The sequence below is a fragment of the Hyla sarda genome, chromosome 4, assembly GCF_029499605.1.
Source record: "Hyla sarda isolate aHylSar1 chromosome 4, aHylSar1.hap1, whole genome shotgun sequence".
NCBI classification, from domain to species: Eukaryota; Metazoa; Chordata; class Amphibia; order Anura; family Hylidae; genus Hyla; species Hyla sarda.
Genome location: NC_079192.1, coordinates 408,299,402 through 408,311,466, shown reverse-complemented (window position 1 = coordinate 408,311,466; position 12,065 = coordinate 408,299,402). Strand labels below are relative to the sequence as shown.

The window sequence follows — 12,065 nt, the reverse complement described above, 5'->3', positions numbered from 1 at the left end:
TTTGATCCCATAAAATGACAGAAAACCCTTTTACAGACTAATTATACAATGTAGACAATGGATACTCAATCCTGGGTCATGCCCATGTGCCTCCTGGGAATGCCCCCAAAGCAGTATATTTCATGCCCCTTCCTCAAAACAGCAATTCCACCTGTTTTATTGAAATCTGTGTAAATTTCACCCTCAAAAAAAGTATAAAATTCCCCTTGGTTTATTCAAATCTAGATAATCCTACCCTCAAATCAATGTAACCCGCCTCTGCTTATGTAAATGTACATAAACCTCACCTATAGAACAACAAAAAATGCCTCTGCTTATGCAAATCTGCATAGGCCACAGCCTCATGTGCAAGGCAACCTAAGCCCCACCCTCAAGGCAATATAAACCCGCCCCTGCTTATGCAGATCTCCATAAATTCCATCATCAAAACAACATAAACCACCTCAGTTCATACAGAGAATATAAAACCAGCTTTACAGGCTCTTCACCCCTTTGTGGGACAATTTGTGGGCTTCAAACTTTCCCACAAATACATCGAACCCTTCTGGAGCAAAGGAGATAATGTGGGTTTTATGGACACTCGGGGGCTCGTCCGGGATGTAACATCATGACGTGTCCAGCCATCAGTGTAACAGTATTTACTATTCACCTCCAGGGTCCTCCAGTGGCTACAGCGTTCTTCAGGACTGGATGGTGTTGATTTTGTGGTCACCGACTGAGAGTAACAGAGTTGCAGGAGCAGGATACGCAGTATTTTAGGACAGAGATGTATATTTTGTGGAAGATTATAGACTGAGAATACTGTAGTAGATGGAGCCCCTTGAGGTCCGTTACATTAGATGTAGACTGTTCTCAGAGGGTATCGCTCATTCATATACGCTATCTGTGGTAGTGACTCTGTATCCTTGTATTCTCACAGCATGCAGCCGAAATGGAGCAGAAACAAAATGAGTCTGAGAACAGAAAACTCCTGGGAGAAATTGTCAAATACAGCAATGTTATACAGGTGAGATCCAGCGCAGCAGATCAGACATCAAACGACGTCACATATCACTCTATCACCAAAGATGTTGACAATTTTAGGAAGTCTACCTAACATTGGTGGTCTCAATGAACAGAAACTCACTATACACTCTGTTATATGTAGTTCTTCCACTTGGTAATTCCGTTTTATACCTTTTTTCCAACAGTTACTCCACATCAAAAGTAACAAATACCTCACCGTCAATAAGAGACTGCCGGCCCTGCTGGAAAAGAACGCCATGCGTGTCTCCCTGGACGCAGCTGGGAACGAGGGCTCCTGGTTCTACATTCAGCCCTTCTGGAAGCTCCGGAGCGAAGGAGACAACGTGGGTTTTTGGGCACTTGGGTGTTTGTCAGGAAAATAACATTGATGATGTGATGACACTTGGGGGTTTGTCTGGGATGTAACTATGACGATGTGATGACACTTGGGGGTTTATCCAGGATGTAACATCGATGATGTGATGAGACTTGGGGGTTTGTCAGGGATATAACATTGATGATGTGATGACACTTGGGGGTTTGTCTGGGATGTAACTATGACGATGTGATGATACTTGGGGGTTTATCCAGGATGTAACATCGATGATGTGATGACACTTGGGGGTTTGTCAGGGATATAACATTGAGGATGTGATGACACTTGGGGTCTTATCCGGGATGTAACATCAATGAGGTGATGACACTTGGGGGTTTGTCTGGGATGTAACATCGATGATGTGGTGGCACTTGGAAGTTTGCCTGGGATATAATATCGATGATGTGTTGACACTTGGGGGTTTATCCGGGATGTAACATCGATGATGTGGTGGCACTTGGGAGTTTGCCTGGGATATAATATCGCTGATGTGTTGACACTTGGGGGTTTATCCGGGATGTAACATCGATGATGTGATGACACTTGGGGGTTTATCTGGGATGTAACATCGATGATGTGATGACACTTGGTAGTTTGCCTGGGTTATAACATGGATGATGTGGTGGCACTTGGGAGTTTGCCTGTGATATAATATCGATGATGTGGTGTCACTTGGGGGTTTATCTGGGATGTAACATCGATGATGTGGTGACACTTGGGGGTTTATCCGGGATGTAACATCGATGATGTGATGACACTTGGGGGTTTATCCGGGATATAACATCGATGATGTGATCACACTTGGGGGTTAATCCGGGATGTAACATCGATGATGTGATGACACTTGGGGGTTTATCCGGGATGTAACATCGATGATGTGGTGACACTTGGGGGTTAATCCAGGACGTAACATTGATGATGTGGTGGCACTTGGAAGTTTATCCGGGATGTAACATCGATGATGTGATGGCACTTGGGGGTTTGTCTGGGATGTAAAATTGATGATGTGGTGTCACTTGGGGGTTTGCCTGGGATATAACATTGATGATGTGGTGACACTGAGGGGTTTGTCCAGGATATAACATCGATGATGTGGTGACACTTGGGGGTTTGCCTGGGATATAACATTGATGATGTGATTACACTTGGGAGTTTATCCGGGATATAACATCGATGATGTGATGACACTTGAGAGTTTATCCAGGATGTAACATTGATGATGTGATGACACTTAGGAGTTTATCCAGGATGTAACATCGATGATGTGGTGACACGTGGGGGTTTATCCGGGATATAACATTGAGGATGTGGTGGCACTTGGGAGTTTACTTGGGATATAACATCGATAATGCTGTGACACTTGAGAGTTTATCCAGGATGTAACATTGATGATGTGATGACACTTAGGAGTTTATCCAGGATGTAACATCGATGATGTGGTGACACGTGGGGGTTTATCCGGGATATAACATTGATGATGTGGTGTCACTTGGGAGTTTATCCGGCATGTAACATCGATGATGTGATGACACTTGGGGGTTTATCCGAGATATAACATCGATGATGTGGTGACACTTGGGGGTTTGTCTGGGATATAACATTGATGATGTGGTGTCACTTGGGAGTTTATCCAGGATGTAACATTGATGATGTGATGACACTTGGGAGTTTATCCAGGATGTAACATTGATGATGTGGTGACACGTGGGGGTTTATCCGGGATATAACATTGATGATGTGGTGGCACTTGGGAGTTTACTTGGGATATAACATCGATAATGCTGTGACACTTGGGGGTTTATCTGGGATGTAACATCGATGATGTGGTGACACTTGGGGGTTTGTCTGGGATATAACATTGATGATGTGGTGTCACTTGGGAGTTTATCCAGGATGTAACATCAATGATGTGGTGACACTTGGGGGTTTATCCGGGATATAACATCTATAATGTGGTGACACTTGGGGGTTTATCTGGGATGTAACATCGATGATGTGGTGACACTTGGGGGTTTATCCGAGATATAACATCGATGATGTGGTGACACTTGGGGGTTTGTCTGGGATATAACATTGATGATGTGGTGTCACTTGGGAGTTTATCCAGGATGTAACATCGATGATGTGGTGACACTTCGGGGTTTATCTGGGATATAACATCTATAATGTGGTGACACTTGTGGGTTTATCAGGATGTAACATCGATGATGTGGTGACACTTGGGGGTTTATCCGGGATATAACATCGATGATGTGGTGACACTTGGGGGTTTGCCTGGGATATAACACTGAGGATGTGGTGACACTGAGGGGTTTGTCCGGGATATATCTTCAATGATATGGTGGCACTTGGGGGCTCGTCCGGGATGTAACCAGCAATCAATGTTTACAATTTTTATTTCCGATTCTCAGGTTGTGGTAGGAGATAAGGTGGTCCTGATGCCAGTAAACGCTGGGCAGCCACTTCACGCCAGTAATATAGAACTTCTGGACAATCCTGGCTGCAAAGAGGTAACTTGGTGCCGGCTATCTTGAGAATAAGAGATCATAATATTACATATGTAACATTTGATAACTATGTGCCCCCCCCCCCCCCTTATTTCTTTATGTCTTAGGTGAACGCTGTGAACTGTAACACCAGCTGGAAAGTTGCCTTATTTATGAAATACAGTGATTACAGGGACGACGTTCTGAAGGGGGTGAGTATCCCGACCGAACCCTATCAGTCAATAGTGTCAAATAGTTTTTTATTTTTAGAGGCCTTTTAAAAAATAAAAGCAGCGATCTGATTGGTTGCTATAGGCAACTCAGCAGCTTTTCCTCTGGACCGGTTTTGAGAAATCTCCCCCTATGAGAAAATATAATATCAGACTAACTATAACTTGTAAGGTAGTGGAAGGGTTAATGCCACTAGCTCTGGTGGCCTTGGTCTTCTACGGTAGAATGATGGTTTCATACTGGATTCCTTGGTTGTCTAGGGTGGAAGAGAAAGATAATCCCTGGTGGTCTAGTATACAAGATGGATTATTTTATTCCCTGGGGGACACTTGGGGGCTCGTCCGGGATGTAACATCATGATGTTTCCAGCCATCAACGTAACAGAAACTCCTATTCACCTCCATGGAACAGGGCCCTCCAGTGGCTACAGTGTTCTTCAGCAATCGATAGTGTTACCGACTGAGAGTACCAGAGTTAAAGGAGCAGGATACCCTACACAGAGTATTTTAGGAAAGGGATGGGTGTATTTTAGTATGGATTATTTTATTCCCTGGTGGTCTAGGGTGGAAGAGAAAAATAATTCCTGGTGGTCTAATGTACAAGATGGATTCTTATTTTATTCCCTGGTGGTCTAAGGAAAAAGAGCGGTAATGATGTCTACTCGTCTACAGAGTGTATAGGAGGTCATTTTATGACTTTGTGGTGTAGGGTAATTGTGGAGCATTATACCTTGTGCTCTGTTGTTCCTCGCAGGGGGATGTGGTCAGATTATTCCATGCGGAACAGGAGAAGTTTCTGACGTGTGACGAATATGAGAAGAAGCAGCACATCTTCCTGAGGACCACGCTGCGCCAGTCAGCCACGTCTGCAACGAGCTCCAAAGCCTTATGGGAAATAGAGGTAATGTATGTACACAGTGACCTCACCAGCAGAATAGTGAGTACAGCTCTGGTGTATAATACAGGATATAAGTCAGGATCAGTACAGGATTAGTAATGTAATGTATGTGCACAGTGACCTCACCAGCAGAATAGTGAGTACAGCTCTGGAGTATAATACAGGATATAACTCAGGATCAGGACAGGATAAGTAATGTAATGTATGTACACAGTGACTCCACCAGCAGAATAGTGAGTACAGCTCTAGAGTATAATACAGGATATAACTCAGGATCAGTACAGGATAAGTAATGTAATGTATGTACACAGTGACCTCACCAGCAGAATAGTGAGTACAGCTCTGGTTTATAATACAGGATATAAGTCAGGATCAGTACAGGATAAGTAATGTAATGTATGTGCACAGTGACCTCACCAGCAGAATAGTGAGTACAGCTCTGGAGTATAATACAGGATATAACTCAGGATCAGTACAGGATAAGTAATGTAATGTATGTACACAGTGACCCCACCAGCAGAATAGTGAGTACAGCTCTGGAGTATAATACAGGATATAACTCAGGATCAGTACAGGATAAGTAATGTAATGTATGTACACAGTGACCCCACCAGCAGAATAGTGAGTACAGCTCTGGAGTATAATACAGGATAGAACTCAGCATCAGTACAGGATAAGTAATGTAATGTATGTACACAGTGACCTCACCAGCAGAATAGTGAGTGCAGCTCTGCAGTATAATACAGAATACAACTCAGGATCAGTACAGGATAAGTAATGTAATGTATGTACACAGTGACCCCACCAGCAGAATAGTGAGTACAGCTCTGCAGTATAATACAGGATATAACTCAGGATCAGTACAGGATAAGTAATGTAATGTATGTACACAGTGACCCCACCAGCAGAATAGTGAGTACAGCTCTGGAGTATAAGACAGGATATAACTCAGGATCAGTACAGGATAAGTAATGTAATGTATGTACACAGTGACCCCACCAGTAGAATTGTGAGTACAGCTCTGGGGTATAATACAGGATATAACTCAGGATCAGTACAGGATAAGTAATGTAATGTATGTACACAGTGATCTCACCAGCAGAATAGTGAGTGCAGCTCTGGGGTATAATACAGGATATAACTCAGGATCAGTACAGGATAAGTAATGTAATGTATGTACACAGTGACCTCACCAGCAGAATAGTGAGTACAGCTCTGGAGTATAATACAGGATATAACTCAGGATCAGTACAGGATAAGTAATGTAATGTATGTACACAGTGACCTCACCAGCAGAATAGTGAGTACAGCTCTGGAGTATAATACAGGATATAACTCAGGATCAGTACAGGATAAGTAATGTAATGTATGTACACAGTGACCTCACCAGCAGAATAGTGAGTACAGCTCTGGAGTATAATACAGGATATAACTCAGGATCAGTACAGGATAAGTAATGTAATGTATGTTATATTTTATTCGGTAGGTCGTTCACCATGACCCTTGCCGTGGAGGCGCCGGACAGTGGAACAGTTTATTTCGGTTTAAGCACTTGGCCACCGGGAATTACCTGGCAGCAGAGGTGAGACTTAACGCCCCTTATATACATTCTCACTCACTACTGCCTAAAGCAGCGTTTCCCAACCAGGGTGCCTCCAGCTGTTGCAAAACTACAACTCCCAGCATGCCCGGACAGCCAACGGCTGTCCGGGCATGCTGGGAGTTATAGTTTCGCAACAGCTGGAGGCACCCTGGTTGGGAAACAGTGGTGTTAAGGAAGAAGCAGAGACCTCTACACATGTTCACACTCTGCTCTGCGGAGCGATTATAATCTATATTATTAGGTTTTTTTATGATGTTTTTGCTGCAGTTCTCACATTTGCGCCTCGTCTCGCTGCGGCACAATGGTCTGTTTGTTCCGGCGTCCTCCGCGCTGCCCCCCGTCTCTTTACAGGAGATGCGTGGAAAGTTTCTCAATGTCACAGAGCGTTACCCCGGCTTGTTGGCCGAGCGCTGACTACCCTGGACCAATGCCAGGCGCGGCCCCGCTGACGCTCTACATTTGCATTTAGGGAACCTGGGAATGGGGAGGGGCAAAGCTAAGGGACTGAATTTAAAGGGACAGTAACCCTAATACACAAAGCTTATAATAGTGCGGGAGTCTCAAAGGGTGGATATAAAGGTTTCAGCTATTGAGGTGACCACTGGAGATTGTTGTAAATCATCCCATTGATTAAATGGGTACTCCCCTGGAAAAAAGTGTTTTTATTTTTATTTTTTATTCAACTTGTGCCAGAAAGTTAGACAGATTTGTAAATTACTTCTATTCAAAAATCTTCATCCTTCCAGTACTTATCAGCTGCTGTATGCTCCACAGGAAGTTCTTTTCTTTTTGAATTTCCTTTCTGTCTGACTACAGTGCTCTCTGCTGACATCTCTTTCCATTTTAGGAACTGTGCGGAGCAGGAGAGGTTTGCTATGGGGATTTGCTCCTACTTTGGACATTTCCCAAAATGGATAGAGGTGTCAGCAGAGAGCACTGTGGTCAGACAGAAAGGAAATTCAAAAACAAAAGAATTTCCTCTGTAGTATACAGCAGCTGATAAGTACTGGAAGGATGAACATTTCTAAATAGAAGTTATTTACAAATCTGTTTAACTTTCTGGCACCAGTTGATTAAAAAAAAAAGTTTTCCAGCGGAGTACCCCTTTAATACTATAGCCTAAAATGACTGATTATGGGGGCTCTGTGGCTGTTGCTGTTATGGGGGTACACTGGGGCAGTCAATAGGGAGGGAGCTGGGTGTTTTATTGTTGAGATACTAATCTTGGCTCTGTTATGGGGTTACTGTGGCTGCCATTGTTAAAGCCTGTCACTGTTTATAACTTAGTATGGTGACACTTTGGCTGTCAGTGTAGGCTGGCACCATTATGAGGGCACTTTGACCTGACCCTGTTATGGAGGCACTTTTACCTGGCCCTGTTGTTAGAATCACTTTCTCAATGTAGACTGACACCATTTTGGGGGCACCTTGACCTGGCCTTGTTATAAGTGCATTTTGACCTGGCCCTGTTCTTGGGGCACTTTTTCCTGGCCTTAGTGTTTGGGCACTTTTTCAGTGTAGATTGGCACTGTTATGAGGGCACTTTGACCTGGTCCTGTTATGAGGGCACTTTGACCTGGTCCTGTTATGAGGGCACTTTGACCTGGTCCTGTTATGAGGACACTTTGACCTGGTCCTGTTATGAGGGCACTTTGACCTGGTCCTGTTATGAGGACACTTTGACCTGGTCCTGTTATGAGGACACTTTGACCTGGTCCTGTTATGAGGACACTTTGACCTGGTCCTGTTATGAGGACACTTTGACCTGGTCCTGTTATGAGGACACTTTGACCTTGTCCTGTTATGAGGACACTTTCATTGTAGACTGGTCCTGTTATGAGGGCACTTTGACCTGGTCCTGTTATGAGGACACTTTCAGTGTAGACTGTTATGAGGGCACTTTGACCTGGTCCTGTTATGAGGACACTTTCAGTGTAGACTGGCACTGTTATGAGGACACTTTGACCTGGTCCTGTTATGAGGACACTTTCAGTTTAGACTGGCACTGTTATGAGGACACTTTCATTGTAGACTGGCACTGTTATGAGGACACTTTCAGTGTAGACTGGTCCTGTTATGAGGACACTTTCAGTGTAGACTGGCACTGTTATGAGGAAACTTTCATTGTAGACTGGCACTGTTATGAGGACACTTTCATTGTAGACTGGCACTGTTATGAGGACACTTTCATTGTAGACTGGCACTGTTATGAGGACACTTTCAGTGTAGACTGGTCCTGTTATAAGGACACTTTCAGTGTAGACTGGTCCTGTTTATGAGGACACTTTCAGTGTAGACTGGCACTGTTATGAGGACACTTTCAGTGTAGACTGGCACTGTTATGAGGACACTTTCAGTGTAGACTGGCACTGTTATGAGGACACTTTCATTGTAGACTGGCACTGTTATGAGGACACTTTCAGTGTAGACTGGCACTGTTATGAGGACACTTTCAGTGTAGACTGGTCCTGTTATAAGGACACTTTCAGTGTAGACTGGTCCTGTTATGAGGACACTTTCAGTGTAGACTGGCACTGTTATGAGGACACTTTCAGTGTAGACTGGCACTGCTATGAGGACACTTTCAGTGTAGACTGGCACTGTTATGAGGACACTTTCAGTGTAGACTGTTATGAGGGCACATTGACCTGACCCTGCTATTAGGGCCTAGCTGCGTTAGGTGCACCCACAAATTTAATTCCCGATCTGCTTAGATGACAGCCCTTCCCCTAGGGCAGTGTTTCCCAACCAGTGTGCCTCCAGCTGTTGCAAAACTACAACTCTCAGCATGCCCGGACAGCCAAAGGCTGTCCGGGCATGCTGGGAGTTTTAGTTTTGCAACAGCTGGAGGAACACCGGTTGGGAAACACTGGTCATTTTAACCAACAACCTTATTCTGTGACGTTAAGAATGAAATTTGTCAGCCTTCTAGCTCCACCTAATGGTGAAAAAGCAGTTTGCAGGTAATGAGATTTTACCACCAATATGGTCTATGGAGGAAAAATGATCATGAAATGACAAATACTGGGAAAGAAAGAGCGAGAGAAACACCGCACTGTCTCACCAGGTACATGGACTATGGTCATGTGACATAAAACCGGAAATATCTTGGCTGCGAATCCTGCAGAATAGGGATCAGGATGTATAGTAGTTATACACCTCCCCTCCAGCTCTATCTGTATACTGCTGCTATCTCTATGGGATCAGGATATATAGTAGTTTTACACCTCCCCTCCAGCTCTATCTGTATACTGCTGCTGCTATCTCTATGGAATCAGGATATATAGTAGTTATACACCTCCCCTCCAGCTCTATCTGTATACTGCTGCTATATCTATGGGATCAGGATATATAGTAGTTATACACCTCCCCTCCAGCTCTATCTGTATACTGCTGCTTCTATCTCTATGAAATCAGGATATATAGTAGTTATGCACCTTCCCTCCAGCTCTATCTGTATACTGCTGCTATCTCTATGGGATCAGGATAAATGGTAGCAATACACCTCTCCTCCAGCTCTATCTGTATACTGCTGCTATCTCTATGGGATCAGGATATATAGTAGTTATACACCTCCCCTTCAGCTCTATCTGTATACTGCTGCTATCTCTGTGGGATCAGAATATATAGTAGTTATGCACCTCCCCTCCAGCTCTATCTGTATACTGCTGCTATCTCTGAGATCAGGATATATAGTAGTTATATACCTCCCCCCAGCTCTATCTATATACTACTGCTATCTCTATGGGATAAGGATATATAGTAATTATACACCTCCCCTCCAGCTCTATCTGTATACTGCTGATATCTCTACTGGATCAGGATCTAAAGTAATTATACACCTCCCCTCCAGCTCTATCTGTATACTGCTGCTATCTCTGTGGGATCAGGATATATAGTAGTTATACACCTCCCCTCCAGCTCTATCTGTATACTGCTGCTATCTCTATGGGATCAGGATATATAGTAGTTATACACCTCCCCTCCAGCTCTATCTCTATCCTGCTACTATCTCTATGGGATCAGGATATATAGTAGTTATGCACCTCCCCTCCAGCTCTATCTGTATACTGCTGCTATCTCTGAGATCAGGATATATAGTAGTTATATACCTCCCCTCCAGCTCTATCTGTATACTGCTGCTATCTCTATGAGGTCAGGATTTATTATACTTATAGCCCTCTCCTGAGGCTGTGTTCACTCATTGCATTTTTTTGCAGCAGTTTTTCAGTTTTTGCCCTAATTTTCCCAAAATTTTGCAAAAATTTTACTTTAATTGTCATAGTAAAACATGTGGTTTTATATTGCGATTTTGGAAAAATACATCAATAACATTGGTCAAATCCCTTTCTCCTTATGACAATATTATTCAAAATTAAGTGCATTTTGAATTAAAAAAAAGCGCATCAAAACTGTACATAATGTGAACTGCCCCCCAACCCCACTTATGAGTCTAATCAGTTCACCTGAGTGACCTCCAGCACCAGCAGCCTAATTATATTACCAGGTGCAGTGATCAGACTCCACCCCCTCTCTCTGCAAAGCATGGCAGATGTAGGCAGCATTAGGAAATCATTTCAGTGAATAGGAATAGAAATTAGCGTGGCTGAAAACTCCACGCCTGCCACATCAGCTGAAACAGGTAAGCACAAGGCATACACAAGAACCTCTATATTATTCTCTAGCAATAGCCTACGCTGCAATATATAAGCGATAATAAATCCCTGAGTGCTACTTTAAAGGTGTACTCCGCCTCTAGACATCTTAACCCCTATCCAAAGTTGATGTCTGATGCCTATGGGGACCCCCGTGATCTCCCTGCTGCACCCGGTGTTTGTTTGGAGCGTCAGGTGCAGCGCCTTAGGCTCGTGATGTCACGGTCAGGCCCCGCTCGTGACATCACAGCCATGCCCCCTCAATGCAAGTCTATGGGAGGGGGCGTCACGCCCCCTCCCATAGACTTGCATTGAGGGGGCATGGCTGTGATGTCACGAGCGGGGCCTGACTGTGATGTCGCAAGGCACCGCCCCGCATCGCCAGTCATCAGCGGCAGGACCCCCCGCGATCGGACATCTTATCCCCTATCCTTTGGATAGGGGATAAGATGTCTAGGGGTGGAGTACCCCTTTAAGGGATCTCTATCTCTCCTGCTAAAACTACAGCTCCCAGCATGCTCAGGAACCTTAGGCTGTTCCGTCCTCTAATATAAGATGAAAAAAAAATGAGCTGTACCCCAAACCCACCACTAGATGTCAGTATAGTCACACACTACGACCACGTCCCAGGCTGAAAACCCATCAGTAAATGTTGCGCTTGTTATCCGGCGGATTATTTATAGGGATCGGAACTGGATCCGGACGGCCCATCTGACACCGACCCCCACTGACTTTTTATGACCCCCATCGTGAGATGTGATATCTCTGCAGCTTCCAGATCGGCCCAGACTCACCAACATGTTATTTATGGG

At 44.2% G+C, this 12,065-nt stretch overlaps 1 protein-coding gene across 7 annotated transcripts in view; it reads left to right on the top strand.

Moving 5' to 3' along the window:
• ITPR2 (inositol 1,4,5-trisphosphate receptor type 2) overlaps nt 1–12,065 on the top strand; it is a 301,374-nt gene that overhangs the window by 91,773 nt on the left and 197,536 nt on the right. For all 7 annotated transcript variants that reach the window (XM_056517619.1, XM_056517614.1, XM_056517618.1 and 4 more), the window contains exons 4-9: nt 920–1,006; nt 1,191–1,349; nt 3,793–3,891; nt 3,996–4,079; nt 4,852–4,998; nt 6,482–6,577. In XM_056517619.1, the coding sequence (XP_056373594.1) occupies nt 920–1,006; nt 1,191–1,349; nt 3,793–3,891; nt 3,996–4,079; nt 4,852–4,998; nt 6,482–6,577 (672 nt within the window). The remainder of the gene's footprint in view (nt 1–919; nt 1,007–1,190; nt 1,350–3,792; nt 3,892–3,995; nt 4,080–4,851; nt 4,999–6,481; nt 6,578–12,065) is intronic.